The sequence below is a fragment of the Pseudonaja textilis genome, chromosome 3, assembly GCF_049901715.1.
Source record: "Pseudonaja textilis isolate UNSWEBS1 chromosome 3, rPseTex1.2, whole genome shotgun sequence".
Lineage (NCBI taxonomy): Eukaryota > Metazoa > Chordata > Lepidosauria > Squamata > Elapidae > Pseudonaja > Pseudonaja textilis.
In genome coordinates this window covers 130,492,075-130,513,322 of record NC_141992.1, presented here as the reverse complement: position 1 = coordinate 130,513,322, position 21,248 = coordinate 130,492,075, and the positions used below count along the sequence as shown (strand labels likewise).

Below are 21,248 nucleotides of genomic sequence, written 5' to 3'. Positions count from 1 at the left end.
CCTGGAAATTGTTAGTTTGTTTCCCCTGGTGGGAAATATTGCTCTTTATCATGTGACCTAACTCTGGAATTTCCAAGAATTTGTATAAAGGAATCATTTCATTCATAGAGACCCTAAGCAAGTATTGTGACATACTAATCAGCTATTTTAAAAATAGATCTGCAATCTTCTACTGCTTCTCCATAATATAGCCTATACCTTGTTTAATAACTGAACTAGGATACATTGAACATATTAATAACATATTTGTAATCAACCAATATGCAAACCCACCCAAGGGTCAATTTGTCAGTTTGCGGAAATTTATTGTGTTGTTGATCATCATTTCAAATTTTGGCTTAAAATCTATACGCTGTTTGATATTTTTTTTCTAACCACATATGTATTTGTGTCCAAAATTTCCTTGTCTTTATACAGGTCCACCACATGTGGTAGTATGTGCCAGGTTTTTGTTTGCATTTCCAACAGTTTAGGGAGATATTGTTAAACGTTCTAGCTAATCTTGTCAGGGGCAAATGCCACCTATAGAACATTTTATAGAGATTTTCCTTATATGATGTTTATTTTTCTTTTACCACCAAAGATAAAATACAAAACAGAGGGGGGAAAAGTGGGGGGAGGAGAAATAATTTTATGTTTAAAGTTAGATTTATTTAACATTTGGGGTTTTTTCTTTGTTTATACACAAGATCTTTTTTCGTTATTATTATAGAATGTTTGTTAACCTGCATTCTTTGTTTATAGAGAAAACCACATGTAGATGTGTGTGCATGTATGTATCTGTAGCATACAATTTCTAGTGTCTTATTTCAGCTGTCTTTACAACTAAGCTGGTAGACCAGATGTACATAGCTGTGGTAATAATATATTTTATTAAAGATTTTTTAAAAAGGAAAATGAAAATAAATACAAACTGATATAAAGTAAGATAAAGAACAGAAAAAGAAATAAATTGAAGAAAAAGTTAAACTGCAAGAAAGGGAAAAAAGGTAAAAGAAAAATAGAAAAGAAAGAAAAAAACATACAAAGAAGTAGCTTCCAATCTTCTTTACAGCAGTACAATGTTCAATCTACCTCTTTCTGTATGATTACAACATAACTGACTTCTTTCTGTAATCCATTCTGTCTAATCATTCAATCCATAAATCATAACTTCATTTTTTTTCTGTTTTACACAAAAAAAATCTATAAAGGTTCCAGTTAGCAACAAACATAGATATTCTGCCTAATCAAAGAAGTCCATTTAGCCATCTTGGCAAGTTCCATCACCTTCATCAACCACCCTTCCATTGGGATAATGCCATATATTTCATTTTTTGTGCATACTGCAATTATACTGTACAACAACAACATTCCATAACTTTTATCTATCAATCCCTCTCAAAAAAAACCCCCTCTGGTTTCAATTGTGTATTAATCTTGAAAATCTGCTGAATCAATGTATGAGTTTAGATCCAGAATTTTCTAGCTTTTTTACATATCCACTAAACATGATAAAATGTCCCCTCTTGTTCATGCTTCTCATATAAATTTGAAGGATAGATAGATAGATATAGATAGATAGATAGATAATAGCTAGATAGATAATAGATAGATATCTCAACAGTACATATATTTATGGTACATCATTTTATAAAAATCATTTTAAGATTATAACATAAAGTATATTTCAAACCATTCAGCAATGTATTTTCCCATTATTCCATCTGTGTATTTTACCCAACATTTTTGCCCACTTTATCATTTCTTTCATTTCTTTTCTTCTGTTTCAAATGTCAATTAACACTTATATGTTTAACAATTGCTTTACTAAACTAATTTGGGTGCAGTTCTGTTTCAGACTCAGGCTTACAATGTCCAAAACTATAAATTATTTTGTCTACTTGAAATCTTTCTAATAATTGTAAATAAGAGAACCACTGACAATTATATCTCTGTGCCACTAATTCTTCACTCAATTTAGTTTATCGTTCCTTTGGCAAAATTCTAGTATAACTTATTGTGTTTGCCTATTATTTCTTGTCTGTAAAATGTTTCTTGTGTTGAGACCCACAAAGCTGTTTGCAGGCAGCACCTGGATTTGTAAACTAGAATAATGTTGAGATGATGGGCTGAGCCCATCATCCAGTACATGCAACAAGATGTCATATGCAGTATGATGTCATTTCACAAAGTATACAGATCATGTTCCTTCACTTGCATAATGATATCAGGAAGCATGTGACATCTTTAGCTCCCTTTGCCCAACTCTCTCCACCTGACTCCTCCACCCCACCCCACCCCACAATGCCCTTTGCAAACACTTAGGGAACTAAAGCAGAAAGACAGCTTGTTGCCCGAGATCACCAGGGAAATTTCTACCTATTCACAGTTCCCATTTGCAAACTCCCAACCCTTCACTGCACCAGCTTTCAGAAACTAGGAGAGTCCATTTGTTTTTACCTGTGGCAATTTTAAATAGAAACATTCAGAGACAATGAAGAAGATTCACAAGCTATCAAATTCAAACAAAATGAAAGAAAAACCAGCATTCGAGATCCATCCTTGCCAAATGCAACTTTTTCAAAAGTTCCCACTTTAAACAAATATTAGAATATTACTATATGTTAGCAGCAGGCGTGGAGAAGACATTCCAGGGAATATCTTGTCATGTTGTTCATGCGTGATGATAGCAGTGTCATTCTCTGTTTGCAGGAAAAAGAGAGACCACCTTCTCTGAACCATTATACATAATTTTGCCCCATTGTTTTCTAACAGCATGTTTTTCAATGCAGTAGTTTTGAAAGCAGCCATCACAAAATCAAAGTCAACCTCTGTTGCTGAGCTGAGCAGGAATCTGATCATCTCACCATACTTCCAACAGCTGAAACTTCTGGAAACACCAGAAACATCACCACTGACTGTAAGCAAAGATACCAATCTCAAGCACAAATTAGTACTGTCTTCAAATGGCATTCTTTCCTGGAAATACCAGTTGACCCCGAAGGCTGAAAGAAAGCAGGGGAAGAAGAAAGTAGCTCAGCACCATTGGGGTGTAAATCCTGCAGCTCAAGTGGTTGTTGGTCCACTTAATAAAAAATCTCAAGTCATCTCGGGGAGTAGTAGGAGAGGAAGGAGAAGCCTCAGAACAACTCATCTAGGTTTCCAAACGTCACAAAAGCAGTGATTACACAGCAGCTTCTCCTGCAAAAGAAACAGAATAAGCCACAGGTTAAACCCACAATATATACTTTCAAAAGCATCGAAGCTACATCAAAAGGTTACGCTGAATCATAGTTTAGTGTTGAATATTTACAGGGTGTCTGCAGCGTGTGGTAAAAAAGAAAAAAAAAGGCAAGATAGCAGCCATTACTATGATTACTGTTCTGACCAGCCAATTATCTTATAGACCAGGGTAAGATAATGCATTGATATTTTGGGCATTCCATGAACAGATCTAATTGGTCTGACAGGTGACCATCTACTACTATACTTCACCCTCTACCATGTTTGAGAGCAGCAGACTAGTTTAAGACTTAGCACAAATACTGTTGTACACTCAATCTGGTATTTCAATTTCTTATCTTGCTCTCTGCATCTCAGCATTTCCCAGCCAAGAGAATCATTGCTCTCTGCTTCATGGCCGGAGACTTCTGCTTTGAAGCAAACACCATAATCCCATTATTTGGAAGTGAGAAGTGGAACATTGGGAATGAAATATTGGTGCTCTGGTGGAAAACGTTATGTGACATCTGTGAGCCTTCTCAGTTGTGGAAGAAAAAGTCAAAGTCTAAACTGTAAGACATGAAAATATCTTTAATGAAAATTTTTCTTTCCTTTGCTATTGAGTCTGTTTTGACTCCTGGTGCTTACCTAGGTAAGTCTCTGGAGTTTTATGGGCAAGATTTTCAGAAGTGGTTTGCCTTCCTAGGGCTGAGGGAGAGTAATTAGCCCACAGTCACCCATGTGGCTTTGTGCCAAGGGGGAACCAGAATTCACCAGCTCTCCTGATCACTGATGCCTTAATCATAGCACCAATCTGGGTCTCAAACAATCCATTTGGTGGATTGTATCATTAAAAAGCAAGGAGAGATTGCTTTTTGTATGAAACCCACTGTGCACATTGCAAGTTAGCTTAAGAGTAAAGCAGACTAACATGTTTTTTTTTCCTTCCTGGGAGATTTTCTTTCCTCTTTTTAATTAAAAAAAATGTCAATTCCAATGTTGATTGCCACAGTCCAGGAAAAGCTGCTCTGACACCATTTAAAAAGGATCGCTATTGTTCTGACCCAACCCTGATACCAGCAAGAAAATCTCAGATAAACTCAGTAACTCAAATCTTCACAGCTTTAATCTACAAATAAACTTCTTTGTAGATAAAAGATGGCTTCCAACCAGAAAAGCCTTGACAGAATTCTTTCAATAAGCCAGAATCTCTACACACAATGCTGGGTTCTTCGAATGTTTTTGCTTTCTCCAAAAACAAAAAACTTTTGAAACCAGGCTTATATTCCCTGGAGGGAGGGGCCATTATGTTGCATCCTTACTCCCGAGTCGCCTGTGCTGCTCCAGCTGTTCTCTTCTACGAATCATCCTGCACTTGGCACAGGCTCCTCGGGAACCTCCTCGTCACTGCTGCCAGCTCCCACAATCCCTGAAGGCAGCAGTCGACTCCCTGATGGTCCTGGCCCCTCATCTGAGTCCTCACTCTCCTCAGCCATCTGCACCTGCTGCTGGCTAACCACAACAACTACGTGGATCACAGTTTGACAGATAATTTCAGTTTTGTTTTTTTGTTTTTCATATTGTTGCATGCTACCCCAAAGTGAAATGAAGCCTCGGCTTGATTTCTTTTGAGTGAGGGAGTGTTTGAAACTTACAACATCTTGCACAAGCTCTTCAGGCAAAGGGGAAGAACATGTGCTAAAGCCTGCATTGTTGTCTTTGGTCTGAGCAAGCCTCCTGATTGTGATCTTTATCCTGGTTTAACTAACTGAGAACATCTTTGTATCTCTTTGCAAGCAGAACACTAGCAATGCATGCAGGAGATATTCCTGCAAGACAACAGATGTATTAGTTCACATCTGATTCCCAGAAGGAGACGATTCCACAGATATTTTTTTTCTACTGGTTATTCTCCCTTTGTATAATTGAGTAATAATATGGAGTGAGGGCTACAGACTATCTACAGTGTCCCTGCCATCATATTCTTGCGAGAAGTAATCCTTGATCTGTACAGATGTTGGAGGGGAAGATTTCAAGGGAGCTGGGGCTTCTGCCTGGTTTAGAATCTGAGTAGTCAGAATTCAAACTTGCATACAGAACCTCTCAGACTTAGAAGAGGCAAAATATTTTTGTTATTTTTTTTTCATTAACAGGCACCCTTCACTTTTGCTAAAAGCTGATCGCTTTCCTCAAGTTCCATCAATATTTCAATCTGAAAGGGTTGTGCGGGAAGGACGAATCCTCTGCCTTATTCCATTGATGGCAGCAGCTTCATCAGCCAAAGAGCTGCATTCGATTTTACCCTACGTATTCTTTTACAAAGAAAGCCTAGTTCTAAAATGTCCTCCGAGACGGTTGTGATGGTCTTTTAAAAACTATGAATGAATTAGCAGTCAACATCACCAAGCAAAACAAAGGAGACATTGAGTACATCTTATATTACAACATTTCTGTTTAATTTTGTTCTCTGCCTGCCAAGACAGACCTGTGTGTTCTGCCTAATGCTGGAATCAGATCTGAGGAACTGTTGGTGTTTGCATTTCCCCCCTCAAACACTTGCAAGCGAGTTACTATTGTTTCTTTGTTCCAATACTTCTGTGTGTGATATGAAATCTCTTTTGCACTCTTTACAATCTAATCTAAACTAGATTATATCTAACTAAATCAGAGTAATACGCTTTGGCCTATTCATCATGGACTCGGCAGTCAACAACAATAAGAAATTTCAATGTTTTACTTGTCCCAGGAGATACTTTTAACCTCTGGTGTCACTTGGCTTTTCTTCCCCAGTACAAGAAAATGCCTTTATATGATTCTTACAGTTGTTTCGGGTGTAATTCATGTTTGGGATCAGGATTGAAATAAGCTACTCCACTAAGCTAAGGTGCATTTATACAAGACAGCATTATGTAGCTGGAGACCGTTGTTTCAGCCCTCCAGCCCCAATATGCATTTGCAAAGATGGCTCTGTCTCAGTGGTGGGATTCAAAAAATTTTATTACTGGTTCTGTGGGCATGGCTTGGTGGGTGTGGCATAGCTTGGAGGACGTGGCTTGGTGGGCATGGCAGGGGAAGGATATGCAAAATGTCCATACCCTCCATACCCCACTAACCTGCTTTCCAGCTCCATTCTTCTGTGCAAGGCAACAAAAGAAGACCCAGCTAATCAGCTGGGATGCAGGAGGCAAAGAATAGATGGGGGCGGAGCCAGTCAGAGATGATATTCTGAACTACTCAAAATTTCTGCTACCGGTTCTCCAGAACTGATCAGAACCTGCTGAATATCACCTCTGCTCTCTCTGAGAGAACCTTGATTTATGATTCCCACACACACCCCAAAGAAAATCTGGCATAGTGTCAAAACAGCAAGGCAATAGGGAAGGGGGGGAAACCCAATAACACAGCAATCCTCAACAACAGCTAAGAAGGAAAGTCCTGCCAACTGCCTTCTGCTTCAGTTGGAATGTCTGGCATGACTTAGATAAACCATGGATTCTTCTTCATTTCAGTTAGTTCCATTCAAGCAGCACCGAAGATCAAGGCCCGGTAAAAATATTTTTTTTTTTTTGCCTGATCCCTGTCTGGATCAAGCAATCATGGTTCTTCCCACAATTTTGACTCAATTCGTGTCTGAAGTGGTTAGGAACAATGTGGTTTTGGTGGCTTAGACATAGAAACAACTTACGGGAAGCCACTGTGAAGCCTTGAAACTCTGCAGACGGCGTCTTTGCAACAAAATACTTGAATGACAAACCATTCAATTACATTCGTAGTTCCACAGGGCGGATTCATATTACCGCATGGCCTGTTCAGAATTAGCCCTCTGAATGAAAAGTGGCTTGTCTCCTTTTTTCTGTCTCATAGTTAATATTCAAGGTATTTAAAAACAACAAGTGGTTGTGATAAAGCAGGAATTCTTGACCTTTGCAAATGCAGAACTAGTTCTGAGATGCTTTAAAAGGATTTTTTTTTTGGGGGGGTATTAATTTATCAAACATTTATTTTAAAAAAACAGACACTTTGCCTCCCTGCTGTCCTTCTCTGTACTGGAACGGCAGTTCCCCAAATTTCCAGCCAGAGGTCCATCAACTACGCTGGCTGGGAATTCTGGGACCTGTGGTCCCAAGGCTTCTTGGCAGTGGAGAGCCACGAATGGAATCTCTGGTAACAGAAAGGGGAAAAAGTTATCATAGGGAAGTCATTCAAATTTAAGCTCATTGTTTTAGACATGGACCGATTGGCTTTATAGCTCTGAGTCTGGGGATAGTCTTTGTGAGGGAGGTCCCATCACAATCACATATATAGAGATGAGGCTATTTTTAAAACTTAAACTACAAGCACTACATAAGTTTACTATTTCAAAGTAAAAAAAAAAAAATCCCAGCTACTAGTTACAGAGACTATTTAATATACAGTGTTGCCAGGTAACACAAAAGAAGAATGTAATCCTGGCTGAATAATACAGATTCCAAAGAATTTAAACTTTTCTTGAACAGTAAGATTTGAGACTTTAGGATTTCCATAGTATTCCTGAAAATAGGCGGGCCCTATCTACTGAGATCTCAAATTGCTAAGCAGGATTTCCTGAAATTACAGTGTAGGTTTTCAGTCTCCAGTCCAGCCCACAAGTAGTTACAGACATGCAAAAAAAACCAGAATGATGCACATAAAAGTCCCATGGATTTGTAAATATGCTGATATATTATATAATTCAACCTGTGGCAATATTTGGTACAAATTTCACCCCTGCCCTTTTGCAGGGTATATGTGACTCTATTCAAAATCAGACATGCGCCTTTTCTCGTAACTAAGCCTCATTGCGTGCCATGAGTCTTGTTTGTAAACATACGTACTCCTAGGCCCAACCCTAACCTTAGCATCACTAATTATTTAGCAATGTTAAGAGAAGGCATGATCTAATGCCGTGTCCTTTTGGTATTTACCCAAAGGCAGTGCACATATGGGAGCGTGGGAAAATGATGCTAGATAATTGCAGCCAGTGGATTCAGTTTGCAACTCTTCATTACATAGTTCTAATGTTTCTTTTGGCCACTGTGAAGGCAGGAAGAAATTGCTTCGATTTACTATGCTGCAATAACTGGCAGTGGGAGTATCTGAGATGACCTCCACAGGGTGGCCACAAAATGGGCACTTGCCAGTAATACATACATAGATACATATAAACTTAATGCCAACCTTTCAGTTCTGAGAGATGTTATGGAACCACAAGTGCTTAAGAGGGACATTTCTTCTTCTTCTACAAGAGCAAGAAAGATAAAATAAATCAGACCTGCCATATAATAATACATTTCAAACAGCAATTGTCAGTGTGTTTTTATTGGTTTGGCTAAGCTGAGCAAATGCAAATCATGGAACAGAATTGGTGCATTTATTGAGCCACTGGCTCTCTTTATAAAGTGAGAAATCGATACATTTGCATCTATTTACTACACAGATAACATCTGGAAGAGATAGGGAGACCAGATGGATGTGAGATTTTACACATGCACAATTACCTCAGTTCTTCCTCTAACAAAAAAACTAGGCTAACTAGACAAGGAGTTTGCTTGCAAATGGCATTTATAGAGAAATACAGGCAAATTTAAGAAGTACATAAAAAGTCTGAAATGGTATAGGGTTTCCTGCTTGTGCAGGGGCTGGACTAGAAGACCTCCAAGGTCCCTTCCAACTCTGTTATTCTGTTACAGGCAAGATAAGTAACCATTTTTTAAAAAACCATATGACCAGGGCTGAATTCATATTTCAAGTTACATACCTGTATAGTACTCTATGAACATCTTTTGCAAGAAATTGCTCACAATTATAATTTATGGGATAAGAGTAAATTATGGTAACAAAGATAACAACACCATTTTAGTGAGGACCTGACTGTGAATATCTTCCATAGCTTCCCCCACTCATCCCCAATCCCTTGCAATAATCTGGTCATCAAATAGTAGACATGAATAGAAGACTGATGTGTAGCGATCAGGCTAATGAATAAGCACCTCTTCATACAAAGAGATTAAGAGATAAAAGCAATTTTGATCAGATCTACAGACCTTAGCTTCCAGTTTGCAATGGAGTGTTTGGTTGGACAACCAAGGGTGTTTTAAAGCTGCACCTGCACTTATTCTCCAGCTAAACAGACAAGAACAAGGTTATCATGTGATATGTATACAGGAATTTTTAAATACGTAAGTCTGATATTTGCTTGTGTGTTGGTGTTTTAAGGTAACAGAGGCAATAGCAACAGACAGCTTTAGCTTGATCTAGGCTAATTTTCATCCATAGAAACGGTGCCATCTTCTGGTTTCTATACAATCACAGTTGGGACCAGAATTTCTATAGCTAAGTAAGACAGTTGTTAAATGAGGCATGTCTGATTTTGGACCTTTTCCCCCCAAGTAAATCACAAAGCGCTGTAATCATTGTCAATACATGGCAAGTGCCTAAATTTTGATCCATGACTCTGGGAATGCTGCAACACTTCCAAGTCTGAGGATCAGTTGTAAGTCACTTTTTTTTAGTGCTGTTATAACTTCAAATGGACACTAAGCAAATGGTTGTAAGTTAAGGACTACTGAGTGATTTGTGCCATTTCTTTTCCTTAGAACTTTGCAGCTTTAGTGGTGTTCCCATTCTTCCTCTTTGGGCCAATTCAATTATCATCATCATTACTAACATGGTTATCCTTCAGCTTTATTAATAAAAAAAAAATAACTGAGTAACTAGATACTAGTTACATAAAATGTGCCTTATCCTAAATAACCTTTTAATAAAATGCAAACAGTTTTCATTTTTGGCATATCATGGACGAGCTCAATATCTGTGCTTCACTATGAAACTATGTGATTGGCCTTAGTTTTGGGGGAGGAAAATAAGGAAAAAAATTCTGCCTCTGCCTACCGGCATCCATTGGTATTCATCTGGCTAGCATCCTGTCAGTGTGTGAGAGAGTTGAGGGCTGCTTGGAAACTGAAGCAGTATTTGCTGTGTAAGCAAGAAGGAGACAGCAAGGAGCCTGGGGGTGGCTTAGCTCAACTGTTCTGTACTAAAGCTGCTTGGTGCTGTGAAACTAAAACTGAAAGGAAAACTCCTTTCCTCTGCTTGTGTTTTGCATTTGGAACAGATTTATTTTCAGGTGGGGAGGGGGAGTAGAATTCCTTAACATCAGAGCGTGTTAATAATAATATAAAAAATACTAATGCTCTGATGGTCATTTTGAAAAATCCTTTCTTAGTGAACACCTAGAAGCCAAGAGAACATACGTGCCAAATTTCAAGTTTGTAGGCTTTATGGTTCTAGAGATTTTGTGATGATGCTTGAGTGGCATTTCACTTATATATATATAAATTTGTTTTATTTCTTGTTCATTTCAGTAGTCTTAATATAATTCTGTCAAACATTATTATTATTTTTGTGTATTTCTAATGGAACTGAGCAGACAACATATTAAAAACAAAACATTAGGTGTGTAATTACCATTTTTCTTTGATAAGAAGCTTAGAGATGAAATCTTTGGCTTCTTCAGACACATTTTGAAATTCTTCCTCTTCAAAGTCCCACCTACAAGCCAGGATGTTGTTCAAAGTCTCATTATCATCATCACCCAGAAAAGGAGATAATCCAGTAATCCTGTAGGAAGGGAAAAAAAAGACCCATGTTCATTAAGCAAAAGAAAATATTTCTGAACTCTGGATGGTGTACAATAAAAATGTTAAAGCAGAAAATCAGTATGTAAGAATTATTTTCTTAAAGGAATAGGATCTAAAAGGAGGTGAGGTTGGTTGAACGCGGTAAAAAAAAAAAGGAGTTAGGGAGTTTTCTCAGAGTACCAACCAGCTCCACAACCGTGTGTCTTTCTTTCTGAGTTCCCCACATGAGGCTTAACTCCTTTTTTGAAGGCTAGGAGACAGGGGCCTGCCTCACCTTCAGGTGTGTATGTGAATATTACACAAGAAGGGAACAAGAGCAAATAAGGTTGTCTTCTTGGACCCTGCCAGTTGGAATTCTTTAACTGACATGACCTGCAGCCGTAAACAGAGCTTTCTTGGCATTACTCAAGAGTCTTCTCCAACACCAGCGTTCAAAAGCACACTTCTGTACTGCTTCTAACCCTTTGCTTCTATAAAGTGTCACAGGGAATGGGATAACTTCCATGATTATGATATTTGTAGAATTCCCAGAATTCCTCCTCCAGTCATGTTAGCTCAGGAATTCTGGGAGTTGAAGTCCACAAGTCTTAAACTTGCCAAGTTTAAAGACCCTTGGCACAGATGCAGCATGGCATCTGAATATGTTTTCCAAGCTTTTCCTTCCTATTCTATCAAATGCTAGTTTGCAATGTATTTCTTGATTATTGATTTATTTTATCGTAGATTTATTTTATCATAGATCCTAAAAAACTATCACCATATCTTCATTTCAGCCCGAACCCCCTGCTGTATCTGTTTTCATTAGTTTGTTCTTCTATTTAATGTTAGTTGCATTTTTTTTCCACTATGCTCCTTGTCTTTCATTACTGGAGGCTGCAGATCTTTTGCATTTTCAGCTGTCACAGAAATGTCATCAGCATAGTGCTAGAGGCTGTGATTTTAGGATTCCTGGCTTCAACATCAGCCAATTTTTTTTTTCCTCTTGTGCTCTTCACAATCAAGCTTCATAAGCTAAAATCTTTGTAAACTATTTTATGATATATGAGTTAGAACAAGAAATACACTACGGGGTTGTTGTTTTTTTGAACTGCATGAACTTGATACAAAAAAACCTAAGGATGTTCCAGATGGGAAGTCTATGTTATCAATCACACAGTATTATGTCATCTATCTTTTCTATCTAAGAGATTCTCTAGTATGGGAAATAATGGAAGATGTTCTCAGAAAATGTGAGTCCTTTTGGAACATCTTATCCTCTCCACTGGAGTGAGGTTGGCTCCAACCCTCCTTACCTGCTGCGATAGTTTAAAATCCTGGCTCTGTCAGTTGGCCTGGGGCTCCATCAGAGGAGTTTCACATTGGGGTTGGTTGATCCCACCTTCTTCCGTTCTCATCACACTCCCTCTCTCCCCATCTTTTTAGCTAGTTTTATTTTTGATAGTATTGTACTTATTTTATTTTATACTGTTTTATCTTTTAATATTGTAAGCTGCTGAGAGTTACAGTGTGGTAAGATGGGCAGCTAATACATTTAAAAAAATCAATAAGGAAAATTGCCATTATCATTATCTTTCCTCATCCAATAAAATTCTATGACCCAATAAAATTACGTGACAGCACAATAAAAATTTTATCTGGAAGCACTCACAATCATAATATTTTGACTTTAGTTTAACTTACAACATGTAGGCAATGACACCAATACTCCACATATCAGTAGGAAAAGAAACAAAATCATAGTTCACAACTTCAGGAGCAAGAAATTCTGGAGTGCCAAAGTTAATCTTAAGTTTTTCCCTTGGTTTGTACCTAAGAAACAAAACAGGAAAAAAAAAATAGGTGTGTGGGAAACAGGAGTAGCAAATATGGCCTTGATACTGCAAAATCCCCATTCTCTCCCCACCCCACTAACCTGCTTTCCAGTTCTATTCTCCTGTGCAAGGCAACAAAAGAAGACCCAGCTGATCAGCTGGGGCTGGGAAGGCAGAGAATAGATTGTGGGGAGGGGGCAGTGAGAGGTGGTATTCTGAACTATTCAAAATTTCCACTACCGGTTCTCTGAACTACTCAAAATTTCCACTACCGGTTCTCTAGAACTGGTCAGAACCTGCGTACCTCTGGTCAGAATGGGTGCATCACCCTTCCCTCCAGAAGTCATGAACAAATGTGACCAATGTTGTTTCAGTTCTGTGCCCTGCCCCTGTCCTGATCCTAGGTTGAAAAGGTGCAGAAAATTCATTTCATCCTGGGTCCTTTGTAACTGGGAGCCAAACATGTTCTGAACAACCTTCCCAAAGGGTGAAGGTTGGAGACTGTATGAATGTTCTCTAATACTGTTGGGTCTAAGAATGGCGTCTTAAGAAGGGCTTAATATTTAACTTATGAAGTTAAATAAGTGCCACTTGAAAGTACTGAAGGCTTTCAGAATGAAAGGCTCACTTTGATGACTTTTACCCAGTGGTGGGATCCAAATTTTTTTTACTACCAGTTCTGTGGGTGTGGCTTGGTTGGTGTGGAAGGGGAAGGATATGGTACAATCTCCAGTCAGAGGTGGTATTTGCTGGTTCTCCAAACTACTCAACATTTCTGCTACCGGTTCTCCAGAACTGGTCAGAACCTGCTTAATATCATCTCTGCTTTTACCCATGATTTTGGCCTCATTAGAACATCCAGTTCTGTGGACGTGGCTTGGTGGGCGTGGCTTAGTGGGCATGGCTGGGGAAGGATACTGCAAAATCCCATTCCCTCCCCACCCCACTAACCTGCTTTCCAGCTCCGTTCTCCTGTGCAGGGCAACAAAAGAAGACCCAGCCGATCAGCTGGGACTGGGGAGGCAGAGAATAGATGGGGGCGGGGCCAGTCAGAGGTGGTATTTACCAGTTCTCCGAACTACTCAAAATTTCTGCTACCGCTTCTCCAGAACTGGTCAGAACCTGCTGAATATTACCTCTGCCCTTTTTATTGTACCAACCCCCTTCCTACTCTAATAACAACAGGATTCACTGGCAAATTCTTTGAGTTGATTTTTTTTTTAAATGACAGAAGAAATAATAATAGCATACAGAACTTTTCTATGAAAATTTCAGATCCCAAGTCCTCCAGTATCTAAACTAGAGCAATGTTATCCAAGGTCAACCCTCTTCTAATAGATTAATGACACCTCACTTCTTATTTAATCTTGTTTATCCCAAAAACATGACATCGAACTGATACGCCATCAATTGAAAAAAATGAGAACTGCTGACTATTGGATTAAAGCTACATACCTTCTTGCCAGCCCAAAGTCAATAATCTTTATTTGATATTCCTCTCGATTCACACACAAGATATTCTCAGGCTGTCAGAAGAAGAAAAGTGCACATTTATGAGAAATGGTGAAAGAAATGCTCTGGGATCAGTGTTAAAAATACACCAGAGCATAAAAATACACATGTGGATGCTGGTCTTTTATAGCAGGTTAGGCTCTGTGGATACATCATACTATAATCATGTGGTATTTGAGGCTGGGAACACTCCACCAAGGCAGCATTTCCCTTGTGGTGGCCTTTCTGTTCGACAGAATACAGAAATTTGAGATAAAGAATTCATTAGTGAGCTTTCAAAAAGGAAATGAAAGCACTCTGGCTGGTTTCAGGAAGCCAGGGACTGTAATTTGCAGCCCATTGTGTGCTGATATTGGGGTATTTCAGAAAAAATTGCTTTAATACTTTTCTGTGTAGTTGAACTTAATTTACCCTTCAACAAACCAATATCTGATTAACCCCAGGAAAATTTGTGGACTGTGCAGAAATTAACTATTAACTAATATAGGTGATAAAAAGCTGTTATAGGTACACAGCTAAATTATTCAAATGCTGGTTTCTTTGGTTCTGCTTCATAGATTAATGACGGACTCAAACTTTACTCAAATGTTACTTACACAACAGTTAAACAGCTAAACAACAGTTTCTTTTGTGATGTTAGCCTTCAGACAACAATACCCCTTGCACTTCCCCCCAAATTTACAAATATTTAAAGAAAAATAAATCATGAATATCTATGTCAAAGAAATATTCCAAAGTAAATTCTGGGCTGAATCCCCAAACCAGATAAAATACAAAATTAATCAGATTTTCATTCAGTTACTCTCATAAAACTAAACGTTCCAACATCTGATAAAAATGCATAACTAGGTAATGTAGCAAATTGGTATTCTATTAAACAAATTGGTGATTAAAAACTACCTTATCCAATGAAATGAGTAACAACAAAAAAGAAAAATTGATATTGTCTCTCTTCAAATCCAGACTCGGTGGTTTTTGCAAACAGAGGGTTCGGCATGAAAAAAAAAAATAGATTTTTCTTTGGCCACAGGCAACTGAGTTTTTCCTAATGATTTTAGTGTTATAGAACTGAAAACAGAGAGACGTTCGAGTAACATAATATGCATTCACTCTCACCAGGTTATTCAATTATTTGGGATCACATTCGTCAAGCTAAGTAGCCAAATACATGGCTCTAGTTTAGAGACAACCAAGGCCCTGGATGCCTATATAAATAAACATATAGAATGCAACAAGGCTCAATAGCTGCTCTTCTTAGAGGAAGACAACTTCAGGGGCAGTTCTTGATTCAATGGAGTTTGACATCTGCTATAGCCTTGCCATCTAATGTATGCCTCTTAATTTCTCATTATTTATAAAAAGTTGATAGAATTTTTGCCTGATCCCATCATCATCAGTAGAGTTTCCCCAAGTGTTGGGGTTCTATAATCTCCTGAAGAATTTGAAATGTCATTAGAACCATCATTAAAAAAGGCAGAACAAAGAATGCTCTTCTTGAATCAACTCAGGAAGTTCAACTTCAGGCTGCCCCAGGAAATATCAATACAGTTCTACAGAGGAATTATTGAGTCAGCCATTTGTATTTGTACAGCTGTCTGTTTTGTACAGCAACTAAACAGGACAAGAACAGACTTCAACGAATAGTTCGGACTGCAGAAAGAAACGTTGCAACCAGCCTGACTTCCATAGAAAACCTGTATATTGAGCAGGTCAGAAGAAGGGCTGAGGAAATATCTGCTGACCCCTGACATCCTGAACATAAACTGTTTCAACTTCTCCCCTCAGGATGCCGCTATAGGGCAATGCATCCCAAAACAACTAGACACAGGACAGTTTTTTCCCTTATGCCATCACTCTGCTGAAACCCTTATTCTCACAGTACCGTCTTACATTTAAGTATAATATTCATGTTGTATGGCTGTTGTATTATTATTATTATTATTATGCTTCTCATCTTCTTTACTACCCTTCTTATTGGTATCATTATTATTACTCTGTTGTTTTGCATGTGAGCTGAGAACTTCTGTACCAGAGACAAATTCCTTGTGGGCCTAACCACACTTGGCCAAATGAAGTATTCTATTCTATCATCCATTCACTTAATCGCTTGCCTTAAGAATTTAGGCTATAGGAATTGATTTATGTCTGTATAAAAAGTTATAACCCGGGGTTAAGCCGCTTTCTAAAAAGAAGTTTTATGTTTTTATGTTATGTATTTTCTTAGCTTATGTTTGTTTATTGAGGATTAATGATGTTGGATAAGAACATATGAAATAGTAATAATATGAAATATAGTAATATGAAATACATGAAAGTATGAGTTTAATGAATAAAATGGAACAGAAATAAAGGAAGAAATAGTGAGAAGTTGGAAAAGAGTAATAAGATATGAAGTTGAATATATAAGATGCATATTAAATTGTGTGTGGAAACGTGATAATTTAGAATTATGTTGTACTTAAATGAGATGTCTTATTTGTTTTGTTAAGCAGTTTTTTTAGAAAAGATGTTCTATGTTCTTATGTTTTATGTTTTGTTTGTCTGTGTATTCTCTTTGAAAATTAATAAAATTTGTTACATTAAAAAAAAAAAGAATTTAGGCTATAGGAATAGTTATTTCCTTAATATTAATAACTAACCCTTTTCAGCTGTCCTGAGAGCTACCATATCAAGAAAGGAAGGAGCAGAGAGAAGATTCAAGTTCCCTATCATTTGAGCTTTACTCTGCTTTTCAACACCATGACATGCTGGAAGACAGTATATTGCAATCACAGCAAATAGGAAACAGAAAAGTCGCAATTGTTCTTACAAGAGGATCGATCATTTTAGTTGCTGTCTTGTGGCCCTTGGATCTCCTCCTGATTAACTGAAATGTGGTGTCCTCAAGCTGAGCAGATGTTCTACCCATTGCCTACCAGGTCTATGGATAAAGGACAAGCTGGGTTCTCACTTCTATCCCCACTCCTAATATGCTTTTATTATCTGAAAGTTGAGTCTATTCATGATACTCAGAACTCCAAATCAAAAAGGGCCATTAACTGCAGCCATAATATCTGTTCTAAGATGTTCAGTCTAGTATATACATTTTTTTTTGCAAGGGAAGTACAACAAATGCACAGAACCTTCAAGTCCAAATGGAGAATATACATTTGATGCATGTACTGAACCCCTTCACAGATTTGCTTTATGAATAATACGGCATCCATCTCCGTCAAGTTGGAGTTCTCATCAAGAATCCGATCAAACAGTTCTCCTCCTTCCACACTGAAAAAGAGAGACAGATAGGCTTAACTGGTAATTCAATGTAATGAAAGTTTTACATTCAAGGACAATAGTCTCCAACCTGGCAAATTCCCCATGTCCAGACTATCTAGGATTATAAGGAAAACTAGAATTGGGGAAGGCTGGTCAGAAATGTATGTTTCCCATAGGACTATGTACATGCCGACATAGACCCTCATATACTGGATTATGTACAAAACAAACAAACTGCAACAAACATTTCAGGACTTGGTAATTACACGATCTAGAACAGGGGACTCCAACCTTGGACCTCAGGGACCACCAAACTCACAATTTTAGATCCCAGGGACCACTAACTGGTTCTGTGGGCATGGCTTAATTTGTGGGCATGGCTTGTATGTAAATATTATAAATATTTATATAAATATTGAATTTTTTTATAAAAAAGAGCAACTTTTACCCAAAATCAGGCAAAGCAGGCAGGCAGATTGAGTTGCTCACAGAATCACAGATTCATTCAGAGATCTATCTATCTGCCATTGGCTAGCTCAGTCTGTCACATAAAATTTGCTTGCAAGCAAACTCACAAAATTAACTCACAACACATCATGTATGTAAATATTGAATTTTTTTATAAAAAAAGCAATTTTTACCCAAAATCAGGCAAAGCAGGCAGATTGAGTTGCTCACAGAATCATTCAGTGATCTATCTATCTGCTATCGGATAGCTCAGTCTCTCAAATTTTCTTGCTGTGAGTCTGTGCTGAATTTGTTTGCAAGCAAACCTTCAGTCCTAAGGGAAGCAGAGTCGAAGATCTAAAGACTAGCTAGAAAGCAAGAAATCCAACCATTTCTTGCTTCCTAGCTAATCTAAATCTCCCAGCAGAGCCGAACCGATGATGGTCAGAAAAAGGAAAAATAGAAATTTTAGCAGGCAAGTTTACCAGGTAAGGAGTGAGTGCGAGGGGAGGGTTCCCGCAGGCCATGTGGGCGGCGCAGTCTTGTGTTTCTGCGGAGCTTGGATTAATTACTTTGGGGGGTTGCTCTGGGGTGGGATTTCTCTGTGGCCCACCAAAATTTTCTCAAGGCCCATCAGTGGGCTGCAGCCCACCGGTTGGTGACCGCTGATCTAGAATATAGTATTTGATAGTAATTCCAAAACAGTGTCAACAGCTTTATGTTTTTTGAAGGTGAAGAATGTCAGGAGGTGAATGTCAAGAGATATGTCATAGATATACATATGGTTTTCAGTGAGTTAACAATGACTATAAACCATGGATGTATAGAAATAGAAGTATGGCATTTATTCTCCAAATAATTAGTATTCTTCAGTCAGAGAGAGAGAGAGAGGGAGACAGATGACTGCCTTAAAAATATGACCCTCTAATGCAGGGGTGTTAAACTCTAATTCATTGAGAGCCGCCTCAGAGTTGTGTTTGATCTTGAGGGGGCATGACTGGGATGGGCATGGCCAGCTCAAAATCACTCATGTTGGGGGCAGCTGTGGTGACCCATGCCAGTGAAAAAGGGCTCCTGAGCTCCATTTTTGGCTGCAACAGCCTCCTGCAACCCTCTGCCAGTGAAAACAGAAAACAGAGCTTGGGAGGGCTGCATATTTTCACTGGCAGGGAGTTGCCAGAGGCTGTCACAGCCAAAAATGGAGCTCAGGAGCCCGTTTTCAGTGGCAGAGGAACCATAGGCCAGTCCTTCGCTGTTTCCAGGGTGGCCCTGTGGACCAGATCTAAGCACCCTGCAGGCCAGACCTGGCTCTTGGGCCTTGAGTTTGACACCCCTGCTCTAATGCATTAATGACATTCTTCAGTAGTAATGCACGTGCTTTATATACAAAATTAAATCCCTGATATCTCTAAACACATTTCACTGAAAATGATGCCAATCTAGTTCATGCTTCCAACTTCCCCTTCCTACTTTTCAGGATAGCCTCTCCTTGTAAAGTTGCATATAAAAATTCAAATAACCCAATCAAATTGTATGTTTCAATACATCCATATGCAAACAGAATCTCTGTATGCTTTCTAATTTTGAATCTGTAAATATCTGCACAGAAATGGTAAGTGCGGATACTGATTCCAATAAAGAAATTTCCTAAATGTGAATTTAGAAGATGTTTTTTCTCCCCAGAACTTACTTCTGCTCAATCACTATGTAATCTTTATAAACCTGTTCCAAGTTACTGTAAGTAGGTCAGAGGAAAATGGAAGATGTAGGTTGGAACTGAACGGCTGTGTAAACCATACAGGATGGCTATATCTTCTACACTCCCATAAAAAATAACTACAATTTCTGGGTTTAGCATTGTGTTGACTGAGTAGGGAATGAGGAGGATCATATTAAAGGCTTAGTGGTTCTAGACACAGCTAAGTAAGAGAAGCAAAATAAAGAGCTGGTTGATACATACTATTCCATAACAAGGACAACATCATTTTTTGATTCAAAAGCATCATACAGCTGAATGATGTTCACGTGGGTCAACTGATTCATGATATTAATCTCATTTTTCACTTCATCCTGGAAAAAAAAGAATGTTGTTACATTTGAGGAGAACGTAGCAAAACTTTTGATGCCATCTTTAGTATTGTTGATTTTCCTGCCTCCATGTATTTGTTAAAGCCTTAAAGCACCCTTTTCCCAATGCAATGTGATCCCAAAGTGATGAACCGTTGGTGGAAATATCCACCACCAACGTTGATAATAGACAGATCAGGTTTTAGCAGGTTACTGTGCTCCAAATTACATATGGCAACAAAATGCTTTGCCCAGGTCTTCAGTGCCATAGGAAACATTTTTCCCTAAGATTTCAAGAGCAACTGCAATTTAGAAGGAGTCATGACTGTCATTCTTTAGGTTTCTACTCAGATGGACAGTACTTCTACTTTGTTTGATGAGCTAGAAGTATTTTGAACTACTCAGGCAGTTTTCTAGAAAAAAAAACACAGAAAGAAACCGATTTTATATTGTTGATCTATATTGGCTAAACTGGTAAGCTGAATGCTGTTCCAGAAAGACTAGAGAAAGCAGGTGAGGCGTGTCCAAGAATGAGAAAAAATATCTTAAGGCCTTTATAGGAAAGAGCAGGAGAGAAAGGTATAAGAGTTAAATCCTAGGCTTGTTTGTTTAGAGAGATGATTAGAGAGAGAGAGAGAGATTCTGTGTTCTGCAGCATATGCAATTTTTTTCTTGTCTAAAATGCAATAACATATCTAGGAGAAGAATCAATCTATTGGGCTTCTGTTATTCCCTAGTTCCTAAGAATAGGATTAAGTTTCCAGAATAACTCCTAAAAATCTCATGGGGACATTTTTTTTGGTTTTTTTTGACAACAATGTAGATCTGGCTTGCCATTACTGCCTTCTGAGCTTTTGTTTTTTACTATTTAAATCTAGTTTATAGTATGGTATTCCTATGTGGTTTCCCACCCAAGTATAACTTTCAATTCCAAAGCAGTGTGTTGAGGCATTCTTTGGCAATGAATGTTTGTTAAACTGTTGTTGGACAAATGAGCAAGAGCTGAGAAGAAAGGGTAAGATTTTCTTCCTAAAATAATAATGTGAAAGAAGTTATAATAAACAACCTTGATTTGTAACCTCTGCTTTATAGATTACCTAATTTGATGGGAGGAGGGGGAAGAGATTGAAGTGGAGATTTCAAAGGCTGCTCTTTGTACAAATAGCTAAGATCTTTATATCACATAAAAAGCCAATGAGAGTTCATTAGGAAAAGTTTGTTCAGGTGAAACCAAATCAGTAGATAACAAAGCCCCCACATTGCTCTAGGGCAGGGTTGTCAAATTTGCGGTCTG

At 38.2% G+C, this 21,248-nt stretch overlaps 1 protein-coding gene across 2 annotated transcripts in view; it reads right to left on the bottom strand.

Annotated features, from left to right (window-relative positions):
• Positions 1-848: 848 nt before the first annotated feature.
• The window catches only part of MYLK4 (myosin light chain kinase family member 4), a 91,768-nt gene continuing 71,368 nt past the window's right edge, over positions 849-21,248 (bottom strand). For both annotated transcript variants that reach the window (XM_087930769.1, XM_087930768.1), the window contains 8 exons: positions 19,848-19,957; positions 17,308-17,449; positions 14,129-14,199; positions 12,543-12,671; positions 10,690-10,842; positions 9,267-9,345; positions 8,401-8,461; positions 849-3,183 (listed from right to left, as the gene is read on the bottom strand). In XM_087930769.1, coding sequence (XP_087786895.1) covers positions 8,438-8,461; positions 9,267-9,345; positions 10,690-10,842; positions 12,543-12,671; positions 14,129-14,199; positions 17,308-17,449; positions 19,848-19,957 — 708 coding nt within the window. In that variant the 3' untranslated portion in view covers positions 849-3,183; positions 8,401-8,437. The remainder of the gene's footprint in view (positions 3,184-8,400; positions 8,462-9,266; positions 9,346-10,689; positions 10,843-12,542; positions 12,672-14,128; positions 14,200-17,307; positions 17,450-19,847; positions 19,958-21,248) is intronic.